This window comes from Chrysochloris asiatica, unplaced genomic scaffold (assembly GCF_000296735.1).
Source record: "Chrysochloris asiatica unplaced genomic scaffold, ChrAsi1.0 scaffold00196, whole genome shotgun sequence".
NCBI lineage: Eukaryota > Metazoa > Chordata > Mammalia > Afrosoricida > Chrysochloridae > Chrysochloris > Chrysochloris asiatica.
In genome coordinates, this window is record NW_006408714.1 from 657,530 (window position 1) to 678,130 (window position 20,601).

A 20,601-nucleotide genomic window follows, 5' to 3' on the forward strand; every position below is an offset into this window, starting at 1 on the left:
GAGGCTTGATATTTTTCTTCAGTATCCTCAGCTTGAGAAATTCTGAGTGTGTTCTCCACTTTTGGTTTTCTAACTCCAGGTCTTTGCACATTTTGTTGTAATATTTGACTTTGTCTTCTTGAGCTGACCTTTGAAATTTTATGTTCAGTTTTTTGCTTCCTCAATTCTTCCATTTATTTTAGCATCTCTACACTGGAGAGCAAGATTCAGAGTCCCTTTTGACATCATTTTTTGTCTTTTCCTTTTCTCTCTTATCTCCTTAATGACGTTTTGCTTTCTTCCTGTATGATGTTCTTGATGTCATTCTGGAACTTTCTGATCTTCAGTTTTTAGTGTCTAATGCAATAAATATTTCTTCAGATGATCTCTAAATAAAACAGGGCTATGTTCAAGGTTATATTTTGGCTCTCATGGACTTGTTTTAATTTTCTTCAGCTTCAGCCTGAACTTACATGTGTGCACAGTCTACCCTGGCCTTGTTTTGACTGATGATATGGAGTTTTCCACTGTCTCTTTCCACAGATGGAGTCAATTTGATTTCTGTGTATTCCATCTGGTGAGGTCCATGTGTATAGTCATCTATTATGTTATTTTAAAATGGTGTTTGCAATGAAGAAGTCCTTGGTCTTGCAAAATTCTATCATGCTATCTCCAGCATCATTTCTATCACCAAGGCCATATTTTCAAACTACTAATCCTTGTTTCCAACCTTTGCATTCCAATTGCCAGTAATTATCAATGCCTCTTTATTGCGCCTTTGATCAAATTCAGACTGAAGAAGTTGGTAGAATTCTTCAATTTCTTTATCACTTGATTTCATGGTTAGTGCATAAATTTGAATTATAGTTGTATTTACTGTTATTCCTTGTAGGCATATGGATATTTTCCTATCACAGGCAGCATTTTCCTATCACAATACTTCAAGACAGATCTTGATATGTTCTTTTTGATGAATGTGACGCAATTCCTTTTCAAACTGTCATTCCCAGCACATTAAATCTTGTGATTATCAGTTTCAAAATGGCTAATATCAGTCATTTCAGCTGACATATGGCTAGGATATTGATGTTTATGCGTGCCATTTTACTTTTGACAATTTCCAATTTTCCTAGATTCATACTTCTTACATTCCATGTTCTTATTATTAATGGGTGTTTATAGCTGTTTCTCTTCATTTTTAATTGTGCCCCATCCGCAAATGAAAGTCCCAAAGGCTTTTGTGCCATTATGGTCAACTTTCCTTTGAGAAGGCAGCTCTTCCCCAAACATATTTTGAGTGTCTTGCAACCTGAGGGGTTCATCTCTTGGCACTATATTTGACAATACTCTGGTGCTCTACATCATGTTGTAATGTTAAATATTCTGGTGCTAACACTGTTCCACTGTTCCTCATAAGGTTTTCAGTGACTAAATATTTGGAAGTTGTCGATCTCTCATTCTTCCTAGTCTGTCTGCATCTGGAAGCTCACTTTAAACTTGTCCACCATGGATTACCCTGATGGTATTTAAGATACTTGTGGCCTAGCTTCCAGAATCACAGCAACAAACAAACTACCTCACTACAACAAACTGAAGATTGGTAAGATGTTATAGAACTGTAATCTGAGATTCACAACTCTATGATAGACAGTTATGAATGTTCTTAATATACTTTTTGTACTTTTTTCTTTCTTTATAATGGTTACCATTAATTGTGTTATGGATTGTATACACACAATCCTATGTAATCTGCCCATCACCACTACTATTGAAATAAGTATTCTTAGTACCTATTTATAAAAAATAATTCAGACTTAGAGATATTAAGACCATGCATCTGGTTGGCCAGAAATGGAATGGATGCGGTTAGACTCCAAATACAAACTATTTATTACACAATTCATGGCTATGTCGTCTTCTCATGACTATTAACATCTTCAAGGACAAGCTCTTCATTTGTATCCCCATCTAGTCCAACAAATGGTAGGCATAGTAGATTTTAGTAAATGCTAGCTGACTGAATGAATTCGAATGGGAACTCCATTCTTAGTTTACATCATGCATATTTTGTATATCTGTACTTCTATGATTTCAAGGATCAGTCACAACCCCATGTTTTCATTTCATAATTTAAAAAATATAATTCTAAATAAACAATCTTTTGTTAGCAAATATGTCCACCACATATTTTCTGTATAATATGAAAAAAGTCAAGTGTAGTTATTAAACATGTATACTGTTACCAGAATTATAATTAGTTCTTTGGGACTTTCATGATGAATAATGATATCTTATCATTTTACAATTGTTGCTGTTGCTATGTGACATCGAGTCAGTTCTGACCCATAGTGACCCTGTTTAGGGTTTTTGAGGAGCCGCTTGCTGGTAAACTTGAAAGCTGACCTTGCAGTTCAAATTGACTTTATTGTCTATCTCATTAATCCAGAAGTCCAATTTCATAATTAAGAGTAATAATATCCAGTTAAACAAAATTATTGGTGGAAACAGTCCCCACAATGGCACCAACACACTGGTCTTCCTGGAACTGCTCTGTTCCATTCCCTACATTTGCCAATACCAGCCAAACATTCAAGGAATAAAGAAAGCCTTGGGTCCTGATCTGGGTAAATGAATAGCTTTCCAATGAAAGAAAGCTGCAAGTTGCATTTTGTGACTTCTAGGAAACCTTGGGATTGTATCTTTGGAAGACAGAAAAATCCCCAGTTGTCTGTTCTTGTTGTTGTTGTCAGGTGCCATCGAGTCAGAACCAACTCATAGTGACCCCATGCACAGCAGAACGAAACAATGTTCGATCCTGGGCCAACCTCACGACCGCTGCCACACTTGATGCCATCAATGATGCCACCTAGCTGACCCATGTCGTTGGGAGTCTTCCTCTTTTTCTCTGACCCTCCATCTTACCCAGCATGACATCCTTCTCCAGTAACTGTTCCCTCCTGACAACATGTCCAAAGTATGAGAGACGAAGGTTAGCCATCTTGGCCTTCAAGGAGCACTCTGGCTGCACTTCTTCCAAAACAGATCTATAGGTTCTTTGGCAGTCCATGGGACTTTTAGTATTCTCCTCCCACACCACAATTCAAAGGTATCAATTCTTCTACGATCTTCTTTATTCACTGTCCAGCTTTCGCATCCATATGAGGTTATTGAAAATACCATGGCTTGGGTCAGGGGAACCATAGTCCTCAAGGTGACATCCTTGCTCTTAAACACCTTAAAAAGTTCCTGTGCAGCAGATTTGCCTAATGCAATACGTCATCTGATCTCTTGACTGCTGCTTTCACGAGTGTTGATAGTTGATCCAAGAAGAATGAAGTCCTTGACAACTTCAATCTTTTCTCCATTGATAAGAATGTTGTTTATTGGTCCAGTGGTGAGGATTTATGTTTTCTTGACATTGAGATGTAATCCATATCGAAGGCTGTGTTCTTTGATCTTCATCAGTAAATGTTTCAAGTCCTCTTCACTTTCAGCAAGCAAGGTTGTATCATCTGCATATCGTAGGTTGTTAATGAGTCTTCCTCCAATCCTGATGCCATGTTTTTCTTCATAGAATCCAGCTTCTTATATTATTTGCTCAGCATACAGGTTGAATAAGTATGGTGAAAGAACACAACCTTGTCGCACACCTTTCCCAATTTTAAAATATTCAGTGTTCCCATGCTCTGTTCGAACAACTGCTTCTTTGTCTAGGTACAGATTTCTCAAAAGTACAATTAAGTGTTCTGGAATACTCATACTTCTCAATGTTGTCCATAGCTTGTCATGATCCACACAATCGAAAGCCTTTGCGTAGTCAATATAGCATAGGTAAACATCTTTCTGATATTCTCTGCTTTCAGCCAAGATCCATCAGACATCAGCAATGATATCTCTCATTCCACGGCCTCTTCTAAATCCAGCTTGAACCTCTGGAAGTTCTCTGTCAATGTATGATTGTAACTGTTTCTGTATGACCTTTAGCAAAACTTTACCCGCTTGAGATATCAAAGAGATTATCCGATGATTTCCGCATTCTGTTGGGCCAGTTGTCTGTGGAGACCTAGTATTGATGGTGTGGTGCTGTGGGTTAATGTACTGGACTGCAAGGTCAGTTTGAACCACAAGGTTGGTGGTTCAAGCTTACCAACTGCTCCTCAGAAACCCTACGTACGGTCATTATGAGTTGCAATCAACTTGACGGCACTTAATACAACAGCAGTTACAATTTGGATTTTTGGTGTGGCCCTGGAAAATCAGCACTGGACAGTGAACCAAATTTTCTGCAGTTGAAATCCACCAGCTGCTCCTTGAATACACTATACAAGGTCCAATGTGTTGGAACTGATTCTATGGCACTTAACAAAAAACATCAACAATCATAATTTATACAGTGTCTATCACAGTCCAGTGGTTTTACCAACTGTTATGTAAATCATTTCTTGTCTATAAAAAGTCTAGCTACACAAGTATTGGAGTCCTGGTGTGGCCCTACAGGTTAATGAGATGGACTGCAAGTTCGGTTTGAACGCAAGGTCGGCAGTAGAAGCTCACCAGCTGCTCCTCAGAAAGCCTATACAAGGTCCTTATGAGTCCAAACCGACTTGATGACACTTAACAACAACAGCACACAAGTATCACCACTGTCAGTTATAGATGAAGAAACAGATATCCTAACAGGTCAAATGAAGGGCTGAGTGAGTGGTGAGGTAAGCATTTGAGCCCAGGTTCCTCTGATTATTATTGAACTGTATAGTTCATAGGAAGTTTTAGACATTTTCTGTATTCCTAATCATTACTAGAAGGCTCTGGTAGGTCTCCAAAAAGCTCTCCCCTTATTCATAGGGATGTTTTAGATAGACATAGGATATGTCCTTAACTTCAATTTCTTCAGGAAATCTTTTTTATCTTTGATTGAATTTTGTCACTCAATAATATATGTCAACATGGCTTGGGCATGATGTCCAATATTGTGTGGTTGTCCTCCATTTTGTGATCTGATGTAAGTATTCTTTATTTTGTGATACATTATAAATCCTAAACTCTATGTGTTAACTAGGCAAGATTAGTTTATGTTAGTGAGGATTAGTTTATGTTAGTGAGGATTAGTTTATGTTTATTCTGTTAATGAATCAGGATTAGAGTGGGAATTAGCACCTTGACATGATCATGATATGAAGTAAGAGGAGTCTCCCTGAGGTGCAGCCTGCATGTACTTTAATTTCACAAGAGATAAAAGAAGAGAGAAATAAACAGAGAAAGAGAGACCTCATTACCACCAAGAAGAGCCTGTCTTTTGGACCCATGGTCCCTGTGCTGAGAGCCTGCAAAGCCAGGAGCAAATTGATTTAAGACATATAGAGATTTTTTTAAACAAATTTTGGGTGTTTAAAAAAAAGACAGTGATGTTCTTGTTGTTGTTAAGTTCCATGGAGTCGGCCCCGACTCATCTTGACCCTGCTCAGGGTTTCTGAGGCTGCAAATCCTTACGAGAGCAGAAAGTCTCATCTTTCTCCCGTGGAATGGCTGGTAGTTTCAAACTGCCGACCTTGAGGTTAGCAGCCCAATTCGTAATCACTACACTACTAGACTTTCCTGTAGAGCTGATAAAAAGAGAGTCTTCCTCTAGAGCTGTTGCCTTAAATTTGGATTTTCAGCCTCGTAAACTCTGAGAGAATACATTTCGGTTTGTTAAAGCCATCTACTTGTCATATTTCTGTTATAGCAGCAATAGGTAACTAAGGTACTTAATCACTCACTAAATGAGGACCTTCTACTAATCCTACTTGATATTAAATATACTTTACATTAAAATAATTAAAGCTATTTTTTTACTAGAGAAGTCTGACCAATGAGAGGGAAGTGAAATCCAGAAGTTGACACTCTCACTTAGATGTATGATAAATCCAGAATCTTGTCTCACTGGATAACAAACGTTTGCTTGTTAAATGCATGACTTCCAATTAGGAAAAAAAAAAAGGCAGCTTTATTAGTCTTTACACACACACACACAGAAAAGAAAACAATAAAATGAAGAAGAAAAAAAGGACTTATTAGTCCTTATATCAAAATAAAATAGACTCTATATGGGTTGGATGTATCAATATATTAAAAATAAATGATAAAATTAGTAAAACATACAAGTAATTTTATAATTTATATGTATATCTGCAGGAAAAAGATGAGTCTTTTTGCTCCTGTAAAGATTTATGGCCTCGGAAACCCTTTATAGGATTTCTATGAGTCAGAAAGAACTCAATGGCAGTGGGGTTGTTTGCTTTGTTATATTTTGGTGCATATATTTGTGTATGTGTGTGATGGGGAACACATTTTATGATATGATGCAAATCCCCCAAACCATTAAAAACTATTATTTTTATTAGAAAAGGTTGTATTTTGTAAAAAATATACCATAAAATAAAAATACACAACACAATGAGAAAAATATGTAAAGAAATTTTAATCTTAGAGAATAATTTAATAAACTTACCAATTCATATCAAAGCCCAAAACCAAACTCATTGCCATCTATTCAATTTCAACTCATAATGACCTTGAAGACAGAGTAGAACTGCTTCATAGGGTTTACAAGGCTATAGAGCTTTACAGAAGCAGACTGGTACACCTTTCTTTGGAGGAGTGTCTGTTAAGTTTAAACCACTGACCTTTTGGTTAGTATTCTTTAACCCTTGTGCAACCAGGGTTCCAAATTAATTGTTGTTGTTGCTAAGTGCTGTGGAGTCGGTAGCGACTCTGTATAGAGTTTCTGAGGAGCATCTGGTGGGTTTGAACTGCGGACCTTGTGGTTCGCAATCTAGTGCTGATCCTACAGCGCCACACCAGGACAGAGAAAAACAGTACAATGAAAATGGATATAAATAGTTTACACAAAAAACATAAAGTGGCCAATAAACTTATAAAAATATTTCCAACCTCATTTGTAAGTAAGGAAAATGAGGTATATTTTTTATTATAAGTTTGGTTTTAAAAAAAATTAATTTTTGGTTGGCAAAAATCTAAGCATGTTCAAACATTACTGGTGATGTTCTGGCATTTTGGAAAAAAACATTGTCAGTCTCAGTGAACTACTATATATATATGTATTGTATTTATATATATATATTGTATATGTATATATATACATATATATACTTATTCTGTGTCCTAGCAGTACCACTGTTAGACATTTTTTATATGGCATTTATATTTTAAGTTTACAATAGGAGCCTGAGGAAGATATACTTACCTATTTTATACATTGAGGTTTCAAGTAAGATTTATTTTGAAATCAAGTTTCCACTGCTTAAAACAAAACCTAACATATTTATTAAATGTTTGAAAACCCATGCAACAGATCATAAAGTTTCCAGCAAGAAGAAAATTCCTGGAATTAATTCCCTGGGCTGTATGAATGGAAAAATTGAATGTGACAGAAAGTTACAGAAAACTGAGTTCAGATTACTGGAGATTAACATTTCAACTGGCCCCTCATTTTTGAAAGATGTAATTCCTTCATATTCAAACCCCAGGAAATCTCCATCAAAATATATCATGTCTAAAATCCCCTCTACCACTTTCTCTCTTCTTCTTCCCTACTCTTCACCCCACAGTCACGAGCCAATGTTCATGCCCCCTCCAACACCCACCCACACATGTTTACTTACTTCCTCCAGTCTCCATCGGTTAAAAAGTTTATTGTAATTTCCTGGGTGGCCTACAAATCTGTAAAAAGGCATTTGTAATTATTCGTTAGCATTTATGTGGGAATGACTGAAGAACATCTTGTAATACATCACAGCAAGTGCATGTGTGGGTAGACATAAATGGTCACCAGTACAACTTGTCCTTAAATGGTTGACTTGGCCATGCTTACCCAACATCAAAGTGTCTAACTTAAAAAAGAAAAAGTAAAGTGTGAACTCAATTTCAAAGGGTTGAGACAAAACAATTGGGTGATATTTTCTACTTTTGCAGGCACAATTTTAATGTCATGCTGACCTAGTTAATGAATACTATAATCACGTGTTGAAAAAATCGGTTCAAAATTTCCTATCTTCATTGTTTTCATGGCACTGGCTGGATTTTCAAGTATATGGCAAACTAAAGTCATTAGTTTAATGCTCTAATTTTTTATATTTTCAGCAAAGGTAGGAATAAAAGTTAAAATTATGGGTATTGGTTTCTATACTAACTATGTATAATTCAAGGGGGATACAAAAAATAATTTCATTATTGACAAAACAATCAATGATGGTTGTATGGTCACAATTCACCTCAAGTGTTACCAAATAACACACCAAAACCCACTGATGTCGAGTCTCTTCTGACTCACAGTGACCCTACAGGACAGATAAGACCTGCCCCATAAGGCTTTTAAGGCTGTAAATCTTAATAGAAGCAGACTCTTACATCTTTCCCCTGTGGGGCAGGTGGTGGGTTCAAATCACTGACCTTTTGAATAGCATCTAAGTGCTTTAGACATGGTTCCACTAGGACTCCTTCAAATACAATGCATAGGTTTTATTTAAAATGGCAAAATTTTGAGTGACAGCATGTATGAAGACTGATTAGCAGTCTTACAGGAAAGGGAGAATTTGTCACTATTGTAGCTAACTGGTGATGGATTAGTTGTCAAGTTATTTCCATTTGTAGAGATAATGTGCATGAAGGTGACTTACCTCCCCAAAAAGAAAGCAATATAGAAGATGGAACTGTTTAAATTGACAAACTGGAAGAGGAACATCTTCAGAGCAAAGCTGTTTTCCCATTCAGACTCTGTTCGAGGATATTCTGAAAAAGCATAATGTATGTTTATATAGATGGGATGAATGACAGGGGCATTGGATATGGAATCAGAAGAACCAATGTTCAAGATTGACAGGGTTTTGCTGTTTGTGCAAGGCACTTGACATCTCTGAGCTCTAGTGTCTACATCTGAAAAAATGTGAAGAATTATATCTATCCACCAGCTGCTCCTTGAAAACCCTAAACAGGAATACTGAAAATTGGGACAGATTCTATGGCACCAACACAACATAGAGTCCATGACAGTATACAATCAGATGATTTTTAGAAAATGTTCAGTTGTTATGAAAATATGATGTCTGTTATTAGTATAAAAAGAATTTAAAGGTTCTTTTTATTATTGTCATTTTCAGGTAACTACAAATTTTGCATCAGTCCTTCATCCAAACAGAGCATGCTCAATATAAAGCCCACAGCACTTGAGTCAATTCCAACTCATAGCGGTCCGATGTGCTACAGAGGAGAACTACTGTACAGGGCTGTTGGGTTTTTGCCTGAAATCTTAATGGAAGCAGATCACCTGGACTTTTTACTATAGTCCTTCTGGGTGGGTTCAAGCTGCCAACTTTAGGTTAGTAGCTTAAGTAAGTGCAAACTATTTGTATTACCCAAAGACCTTCAGACTCACTTTATGAAACCTACATTTTCAACAGGATTCTTTGAAGTATGTATATATTTTTAATAAACTGGTGATGGATTTATTTCCAAAAAATGGAACAGAACAAAGAGGGCTAGATTAGTCAGAAGAACTAAATTCTTATTAAAGATTTACACTTAACTTGCAGGTGAATTCAAGCAGGTCTTGTAACGTTATTTGGTGAATGTTTTGTTGTTTATGAAATGAGAGATTTAGACAAGATTCTCTCTAAAACCATGTCAGTACTCATATTTTGCAGTTCTATCATAAATAATGTAAATACATATATAAGTAAATGAGAGTGATTATATTAAGATAACAGTATGTATTATATACTTCTCCCCCAGTATCCAAAGAAATAATAGAAATACACATGTGCAACTATCACATTTTAATATGATTGAAGAATTCAAGACAGGCATAAAATAGTTGAGCTCTTACTTAAGGAAAATAGAGGCTAACATGTATGTTGTTGTTATTGTTGTTAAGTGCCATCGAATTAGCTCCAACCCATAGCGACCCTGTATAGGGTTCCCAAGGAGTGGCTGGTGAGCTTGAACTGCCAACCTTGCAGTTCAAAAGAACTTTGCAGTACAGTGCATTAATCCACAGCACGACACCAGGACTCCAGACTGCCATATATACACAAGGCTAACTATGGAATAAGGAGTGAAGAGATACTGGAGACCCTCAAGGTCAAAAGTATTGCATGCCAGAAGCACTATGAGTCTTTGGGACATCTTAAAGAATAACTAGTTGATATGATTCAGTAAGATTGGTCAGGGGAGCTGACATTTCTCCATAGGTTTTGGTATGTTGTTTTCACTGTTGTTTCATACTAACAGTTTAAAATTTTTTCTTTGCCTTCTTAACATAAATTTATTTGAAAATTATATAAATCTTTCTCTTTCTATATATCTTATCTATCTATATATCTATCTATAGATATAGATATAGACATTGATGTAGATATATACAGATATATGTTGTTGTTGTTGTTAAATGTTGTCGAATTGCTTCCTACCCATATCAACCCTATATAGGGTTTCCAAGGAGCAGCTGGTAAGCTTGAACCACAGACTTTGTGGTTCAAACTTTGCAGTTCAGTGTATTAACCCACAGCACCCCATCAGGACTCCATCTAGATCTATCTATCTATCTATCTATCTATCTGGTTTTGCATCATGATCACCAAATATATCCCATGCAAATTTTGGCCTTAACAATTCCTAAGTCTTCTAGAGATTAAGCACTGCCCTCCCCGCCCCCCCCCCCACACATCTTACAGTAAATGTAATCAATACAAATTTTGAGAAAGGGTTCTCAAACTGCAAGGAAACAGGAAGATTGAGGGACTCTGAAGCCAACAAAAGCTTCACAGAGGAGGTGACTTTTGAACTAAATAAAGGCTATTAAGATTTTATCAGAGAAAATTATTCTAAGTAGAATTAAGTTTATAAACCAACTTGGAATTATGCTGAGAGCAATTCAGTTGCTTAATGCTTTCTGAAAATGAGGATTATAATGTTCCTAACAAAAGGCATTTTGTTGCTGTTGTTAAGTGCCATTGAGTTGATTCCAAACCATAGTGACCCTGAATAGGGTTTCCAAGGAGCAGCTGGTGAGCTTGAACTACTGACCTTGCAGTTCAAATGACTCTGTAGGATGATGCATTAGCCCACAGTGTCATAACAGGACTCCAAAGGAGTTTTACTAGATGTGAAATATTGAACAGTAGTGACCTTTATACTGGGGCTTCTGAAAACTGCACTGCTCAGTATGAGTGCATATGTCCTGGTAGAGTTGCCTCCCACTTTGATTCTGCTCAGGAAAGTCACCAGTGAGATGAAAACAGAAGTGTGATGAACATTTAATTATATGTGTTTGGCCTCTGGGAAGCCAGTTGTCATATCAGATGTCCTACTATGCTGCCGTGAGTAAATCCAAGCTAGCCATTTGGTGAAGCATGTGGTAAGAGAAAGGACAGACACTAGCAGTCCCAACCATCCCACATGAGCTTTGAGACACATGGGTGAAGCTCATGAGATCCTAGCCAAAAGACTTCAATAAACATGTAAAAAAATAATATGTCATAACCAAGTGGGATTCATGCCAGGAATGCAATATTAGAAATATAATTAATATAATCCACCATATAGATTTTTTTTTAAAGGAAAATAACCACATGATCATTATCAATTGGTACCGAAAAGTATTTGACAAAATCCAACACCCATTCTTGCTAAAAACACTCAACAAAGTAGGAATTGAAGGGAAATCTCTCAATGTAATTAAAATCATATATATAAAACCAATGGCCAACATCACTCTTAATGAAAAGAAACTGAAAGCATTCCCTGTGCAAGCAGGAACCATACAAGGATGCCCTTTATCACCTCTCCTATTCAATATTGTTTTGGAAGTCTTAGCCAGAGCTAAAAGGCAAGAAAGGGAAGTTGAAGGCATCCAAATTGGAAAAGAAGAAGCAAAACTCTCTATATTTGCAAATGATATGTCCTATCCATAGAAAATTCCAAAGACTCAGCAACAAAAATATTGGAACTCATTGGAAAATTCAGCAGTGTTAGGGTATAAGATTAATATACAAAAATCATTTGGATTCCTCTATACTATTAAAGACAGCTCTGAAAAGGAAATTATGAAAACAATATCATTTATAATAGCCACTCAAAGAATGAAATACTTAAACAAATAAACCTAACCAGAGAAGCAAGAGACAATAACAAAAAAGAAAACTACAAAACACTATTACAAGAAACCAAAAGAGATTTACAAAAATGGAAGAATATACCATGCTCATGGATAAGGAGACTTAACATTGTGAAATAGCAATACTATCCAAAGCAATCTACAGGTATAACACAATTCCAATCCAGATTCTAACAACATTCTTTAAAAAGATGAAAAGAACATGATCATGAACTTAGTATGGAAAGGAGAGACCCTGGATAAGCAAAGTACTGCTTAAAAAGAAAAACAAAGTTGGAGGTCTCTCATTCCCTGATTTCAAATTTTACTACACAACCACAGTGGTCAAACAGCCTGGTACTGGTACAGTGAAAGACACATATATCAATGGAACAGACTTGAGAACCCAGATGTAAATCCATTTACATACAGTCAGCTGATCTTTGCAAAGGACCAAAATACATTAAATGGGAAGAGATAGTGTCTTTCAACAAATGGTGCTGGCAAAACTGAAAATCTATATTCAAAAGAATGAAATAAGACCCATATATTGCACCATATACAAAACTATCTCAACATGTATTAAAAACCTAAATGTAAATCTCAGAATTATAAAGATCATCAATGAAAAAATTGTGACAAATTTACAGGTTCTAATACATGGAATACATAGATTATCAAACACTGCAAAAAACACTCAAAAAATAAAAGACAAAATAGATGACTGAGCCATACTAAAAACTAGAAACTTATGTGTATCAAAAGATTTCATGAACTTACATATGAACAACAGGTGATAAGTTCCAAAATTCCCTCTTTGACCTTGTTTTGTTTAAAATCAGGAAAAGTGTGCGCCAGGGTCATTATTGTTAAATGTTAAGTCCATCCCAACTCATAGCAACCCTGTGTAGGGTTTTCAAGGAGCAGCTGTTGAGTTTGAACCACCAACATGTGGTTCAAAATGAACTTAAAGTTGAGTGCTTATCCTACAGCATCACACCAGGACTTCTCCAGGGTTATGGGCCTTCACAATATTTATTCAATCTATAAACTGAATAAATAATCTGAAAAGTTGGATTATATGAAGAAGGAAGTGGCATCAGATTTGAAGGAAGATTAACTATCAACATATGATAACCAGATGACACAACCTTGCTTGATGGAAGTGAAGAGGTCACAAAATACTTACAAAAACAAAAATCTATAATCTTCAGTATGGGTTTCACTCAAAGTAATGAAAACAAAAATCTCCACAACTGGACAAATAAATAACATCATTATAAATGTAGAAAAGATTGAAGTTGTCAAAGACTTCATTTTGCTTTGATACACAATCAACACTCATGGTAGCAGCAGTCAAGAAATTAACATATTGTATTAAGCAAATATGTTGTACAATACCTCTTTAAGGCCTGACAAAGTCATGACATTTTCAATTAACGTATACGGACATGAAAGTTGGACAATGAATAAGGGAGATCATAAAAACTGATGCATTTGAATTACGGCATTGGTGAAGAATATTCAAAGTGCCATAGATTACAAACACAAACAAGTCTTTCCTGGAAGAATAACAACCAGAGTGCTCCTTAGAAATTAGGATGGCAAGACTGTCTCTTGTACTTTGGACATTTTGCCAGGAGGAATTAGTTCTTGAGGACTTAATGCTTGCTAAAGTGGAGTGTCAGAAAAGAGGAATAAATCCAATGAGACTGGCTGACACCGGGGCTACAACAATGGGCTCAAACAAAACAATAGTTGTGAAAATAGCTCAGGACTGAGTAGTGTTATGTTCTGTTGAACATAGGATAATTATGAGTTGGAATCAACTCAGTGGAACCTAACAACAACAACATAAGGAAAATATTGAATGGCATAAAAATCATTAAAAGAAAATTGAAGGATTATAGAGAGTCATTACAGCAAAAAGAATTGGTCAGTCTTTTCAAGAAGTACAATATGAGCAAGAACTGATGATACTGGAGGAAATCCAAGCCTCACTAAAGGCATTAGTGAAAAACAAGGCTCCAGGAATTGATTGAATAACAAATTTAAATGTTTCAACAAGCTGATCCAGCTCTTGATCTATGCCAAGAGATTTGGAAGACAGCTACCTGACTAATCACACTTGTGAAGAGATCCACATTTGTACCCATACCAAAAAGAAAGGACCTAATAGAAAGCAGAAACCATTAAAGAATATCATTAATATCACATGTAAGTAAAATTTTACTGAAGGAAATTCAAAAGTGGTTTCAGCAGTACATCAACAGGGAGCTGCCAGAAATTTAAACCAGATTTACAAGAGGATGTGGAAGGAGGAATATCAATGCTGACATTAGGTGAATCTTGGTTGAAAGCAGAGAATACCAGAAAGATGTTTACTTGTATTTTAGTGACTAACCAAAAGCATTCAACTGTGTAGATCATAACATTGTAAAGAAACGGGCATTCCAGGATACTTAATTATGCTCATGGGAACTAAACATGGGGCTACTGAATGGTTTAAAATGAGAAAAGATGTGCACCAGGGATTATCATTTTACTGTAATCTATGTGCTTAGCAAATAATTCCGGAAGATGGATTATATGAAGATGAATGTGACATTAAGATTGGAGGAAGACTTATTAAGTACCTGTGATATGCAGACAACACAATCGTGCTTGCTAGAAGTGAAGAGGACTTGAAATACTAATAAAGATCAAAGACTACAGTCTTTGTATAGGGTTTACCTCAATGTAAAGAAAACAAAAATCCTCACAACGAGGCCAATAAAAAATATCATAATAAATGTAGAAAAAATTGACCTTGCCATAGATTTCAATTTGCTTGGATCCACAATCAATGGTCATGGAAGCAACAGTAAAGAAACCCCAGATATATTATTGTGTTTGTCAAATCTGCTGTAAAATACCTCTTTAAAGTATTAAAGAGAAAATATATCATTTTGAAGACTAACATGCCCCTGATCCATCATCTTCTAATTTCAATGGCCTCATGTGGAATTTGGGTAATGAATAAGGAAGACCATAGAAAAATCAATGTATTTGAATTGTGGTGTTGGCGAGAATATTCAAAGTACCATGAGCTTCTAGAAGAATAAACAAATCTACCTTGGAGAAGTATAGCCAGAATGCTCCTTAGAAGCAAGGTGAACCTTGTCTCTCATACTTAAGACATGTTGTCAAAAAGGTCCCGTCATTGGAAAAGGAGATCATGATTGGCATACAGGAGGGCCCGAGAAAAAGAAGACTCCCAATCAGATGGATTGACACAGTAGCAGCAACAATGTGCTCAAACATAACAACCATTGTGAGGATGGCACAGGATTGGGCAGTATTTCATTCTGTTGTGTATAGGGCTACTATGAGTCATAACTGGCCAGACAGCACCTAAAAATGAAAATGATATGTCATTACTGGGTTGTGGACAGTAAAATCAAATCTCAAATGAAATATTTGGCATATCTGGTACTTAGCATAATGATTATTACTATTAATTATGTTTTCTCTTATCACTCTCCTTGGGGAATGCTGTGGCTCCACATGATAAGCACTGGACTGTGAACCACAAGGTCCATGACTCAACCCTGCTAGCAGCTCCACAGGAGAAAGATGAGGCTTTCTGTGCTTGTAAAGATTTAAAGCCTTGGAACATCTATACAGGATAGCTAGGAGTTGAACAGACTTGATGGCACTTAACCACAACAGCAGTTACATGTCATTCTCCTTAGATTTGTTTCCATCTTTGTTGTTGTTGTTAAGTGCCGTTGAGTCGGTTCCGACCCACAGGGACCCTGAACAGGGTTTCTGAGGCTGTAAACCTTTACGGGAGCAGAAAGGCTCATCTTTCTCCCGCAGAGCAGCTGGTAGTTTCAAACTGCTGACCTTGCAGTTCACAGCCCAATTTGTAACCACTACGCTACCAGAAAAGTTGTGGGATGACATCAAGAACATCATACATGAAAAGAGGAAAAAGTCATTAAGAAGATAAGAAGAAAGGAAAAGGTCAAAATGGATGTCAGAAGAGACGCTGAAACTTGCTCTCCAGCTAAAGCAAATGGAAGAAGTGAAGAGATCCAAGAGCTGAACAGAAAATTTCAAATATCAGCTCGAGAAGATAAAGCCAAATACTATAGTAAAATATGCAAAGATTTGGAATTAGAACACCAAAAAGGAAGAACATGGTCAGCATTTCTCAAGCTGGGGGAACTGAAGAAAAAATTCAAGCCTCGACTTTCATTATTGAAAGATTCTCTGGGCAAATTATTGAATGATGCAGAATGCATCAAGAAAAGATGGAAGGAATACACAGAGTCTTTGTACCAAAAGAAAATGGTTAATGTTCAGCCATTTCAAGAGGTACCATATGATCAAGAGCCAATGATACTCAGGGAGGAAGTCCAAAGTACATTGAAGGAACTGGCATAGAACAAGGCACCAGGAATTGATGGAATAAAAATTGAAATCTTTCAAGAAAGTGAGGCAGCACAAGAGGCACTCACTCATCTCTGCCAAGAAATTTGGAAAAAACTATCTGGCCGACTGACTGGAAGAGATCCATATTTGTGCCCATTCCAAAGAGAAGTGACCCAATGGAATGTGGAAATCATCAGACAATCTCTTTGATATCTCAAGCGAGTAAAGTTTTGCTAAAGGTAATACAGAAACGGCTACAATCATACATTGACAGAGAACTTCCAGAGGTTCAAGCTGGATTCAGAAGAGGCCGTGGAATGAGAGATGCCATTGCTGATGTCCGATGGATCTTGGCTGAAAGCAGAGAATATCAGAAGGATGTTTACCTGTGCTTTATTGACTACACAAAGGCTTTTGATTGTGTGGATCATGACAAGCTATGGACAACATTGAGAAGTATGAGTTTCCAGAACACTTAATTGTACTTCTGAGAAATCTGTACCTAGACCAAGAAGCAGTTGTTCAAACAGAGCATTGGGAAAGGTGTGCGACAAGGTTGTGTTCTTTCACCATACTTATTCAACCTGTATGCTGAGCAAATAATACGAGAAGCTGGATTCTATGAAGAAAAGCGTGGTATCAGGATTGGAGGAAGACTCATTAACAACCTGCAATATGCAGATGATACAACCTTGCTTGCTGAAAGTGAAGAGGACTTGAAACATTTACTAATGAAGATCAAAGAGCACGCCCTTCGGTATGGATTACATCTCAATGTCAAGAAAACAAAAATCCTCACCACTGGACCAATAAACACATTCTTATCAACAGAGAAAAGATTGAAGTTGTGAAGGACTTCATTCTTCTTGGATCAACTATCAACATTCACGGAAGCAGCAGTCAAGATATTAGACGACATATTGCATTAGGCAAATCTTCTGCACAAGACCTTTTTAAAGTGTTGAAGAGCAAAGATGTCAGCTTGAGTGAGGACAAAGGTGCGTCTGACTCAAGCCATGGTATTTTCAATAACTTCATATGGATGCGAAAGCTGGACAGTGAATAAGGAAGACCATAGAAGAATTGATGCTTTTGAGTTATGGTGTTGGAGGAGAATAGTGAACGTGCCATGGACTGCCAAAAGAACCAATAGATTCGTTTTGGAAAAAGTGCAGCCAGAGTGCTCCTTCAAGGCCAAGATGGCCAAACTTCCTCTCTCATACTTTGGACATATTGTCAGGAGGGAACAGTTGCTGGAGAAGGATATCATGTTTGGTAAGATGGAGGGTCAAAGAAAAAAAGGAAGACCCCCAGCGAGATGGATTGGCCAGGTGGCAGAATCGATGGACTCAGGTGTGGCAATAGTAGTGAGGTTGGCCCAGGATCGGACATTGTTTTTTTCTGCTGTGCATAAGGTCACTACGAGTCGGTCTGACTTGATGGCACCTAATAACAACAAGAAATCATAGATGGTCATTCATTTGAGAACATAAACAACAGAGTTAAAAACCAAGCGACAAAACAGACATATGCAAATAAATTGTCCTTGTAGTAACAGAAAGTAAAAAGACAGCAACAACAAAATAGGTCCTATAATTAATCCTCTTAAGGAGAAAGAAGAGGTTAATGATTAGTACTCAGAATTAATTGTGTGCCAGGCATTTAAAAAAATATTTATAAACATAAACTAATTTAATCTTCTGTCCATAAATTTAATTTAATCTGGTTGGTGCTGTAGGATCAGCATTGGACTACAAACCACAAGTCAGCAATTCAAACCCACCAGCTGCTCCTCAGAAACCCTATACAGGGTCACTATGATAACACTTAACTAGATAACTCTTAACAACAACAGGAACACTATGAAGTATGCATTATTTATTTATAAGCAAGGACTTAAAAAAATCACTATTATATAAAATACCTATAAAATATAAGCAATGGAATAAAGTTATATACCTATGTGCTCTTACTCTAGAACCTACATTCTTAAAATTGAATCACATTGCATTTATGAATCATGAACAAGATGCCATAGAAAAGGAACATTCTGAAAATAAGGAATAGCTCTTGGAAATTTAAAATATGAACAGATATAAAATGTTCAGAGAAGATGTAGAAGATAAAGTTGAGCATCCCTTGAAGAAAATATATACTACCCCATTATCAAATATAAATAATAAAAAATAAGAATTGAAAAAATAAGATGAAAGATTCTGTTTGAAAAAAACACAAAAATATTGTAATATTAACCATTTCAGAAAAAGAAAATTACAGAACAAACTATACACAAATTTCTCAGAAGTAAAGAACATGAGTTTCCAGATTGCCCAGCCACAGAGGTTCACCAGTGGATCTCCCTTCAAGAAAAACTTCCTGTCCAGTTACAGAGAGTTTAGTTAACTGACAGTCTCCACCTATTGCTGTCTACAGAACCTCCCTAACTTTGCAGTCAAGGCCTGCTCTTTCCATGTAGCATCTGACCAATAACTCAGCATGGGAGGGCTACAAGACCCTGGTCAATTGTGTTCAATTTTGTATACCTATAGTGGGAAATCTTTGCTTAAGAGCTTTCCCTTTGCTTGGCTAAGACTTTAATAGATCTGCAACACGCTCTGGATACACTCTTGGCCCAATCTTGCTTCTTACTCCTTTTATCATCCACAGCAGTTATCCATCAAGAACCCTTTTAAACTACTACTAACTCTACCTCACTTTGATTTCCTAAAGGACCCAAGAGATACACATATGACAAGATCCATTAAGTATCCTTCAAAATGAATTACAAAAGGGTCTCACCAAAGCATAACACTGTAAAATCTCAAAGCATCAAAAAAATATTTTCAATTTAGAATTTCAAAATCAAAATTCAAAATTCAAAGCAGAATAAAGATATTTTCAGATATATAATGACTTAAGAGGAGTCATAGTGTGGCTCTGTAGCATAAGTACTGGACTGCTAACCACAAAGTATGTAATTCAAACCTACCAGGCGCTCTTCAGAAACCCTATATAGCTCAGGGTTGCTATGAGTAAGAATTGACTTTATGACATGGAACAACAACAACAACAAGGACTCAAGAAATGTATTGTTATATATACATTTTTTTTATTAGTAAGCTATTGGAGAATGTGCTTTTCAAATCATGGAATTAAGCCAAGATAGAAAAAGAATTCCGAAAGCAGTATCCAACTCAGAAAACAGGTGAAAAGACTTCACAGGATGTTACTTGGGGGCTACTGCTGTGTGCCATTGAGTTTGTTCTGACTCACAGTGACCCTGTAGAGTGTTTCCAAGGCTGTATATCTTTATAGGAGCTGAAAGCCTCATCTGTCTCCTGAAGAGCAGATGATGGATTCGAACTGCTGACTTTATGGTTAGCTGCCCAATGTGTAAACCACTTATTGCTAATGAAAGGAACTCTACATGAAGCTGGCTACCAGTCTAGAGAGTAACTCATATAGATTATTATTGTTGATAGGTGCCATTGAGTCAGTTCCAAGACATAACGACTCTGTATAGGGTTTCTGAGGAGCAACTGGTCAACTTAAACTGCCAACTTTGTGGTTCCAACTGATTTTGCAGTCCAGCACATGAACCCACAGTGCCACACAAGTACTCCATTTACAGAGAGCTCCAAAATAATATCTCTACAAAGAGGAGGTAGAGTATTTGATGTGTTTGAACATACTTAGACAATGCTTGGAAATATGGGAGAAAATTGGTGTGAGGTACTAGAGGAAAAGCACCAGACTGCAATGTCGTTTTGAACTGCAAGACTGGCAGTTCAAACCCATCATTTGCTCCTTGGAAACCCTATATAGAGTTGTTATGTATTGGAACCGACTCAATGGCGCTTGTTGTTGTTGTCAGGTGCCATCGAGTCAGAACCGACTTATAGCGACCCTATGCACAGCAGAACGAAACAATGTCCAATCCTGGGCCAACCTCACTACCGCTGCCACACTTGAGTCCTGGCCAATCCATCTTGTCAGGGGTCTTCCTCTTTTTCTCTGACCCTCCACCTTACCCAGCATGACATCCTTCTCCA

General features: G+C 36.8%; 1 protein-coding gene across 3 annotated transcripts in view; it reads right to left on the reverse strand.

The window, feature by feature from the left end:
- The window catches only part of ANO3 (anoctamin 3), a 427,969-nt gene that overhangs the window by 32,901 nt on the left and 374,467 nt on the right, over positions 1–20,601 (reverse strand). For all 3 annotated transcript variants that reach the window (XM_006872392.1, XM_006872390.1, XM_006872391.1), the window contains 2 exons: positions 8,658–8,769; positions 7,644–7,701 (listed from right to left, as the gene is read on the reverse strand). In XM_006872392.1, the coding sequence (XP_006872454.1) occupies positions 7,644–7,701; positions 8,658–8,769 (170 nt within the window). The remainder of the gene's footprint in view (positions 1–7,643; positions 7,702–8,657; positions 8,770–20,601) is intronic.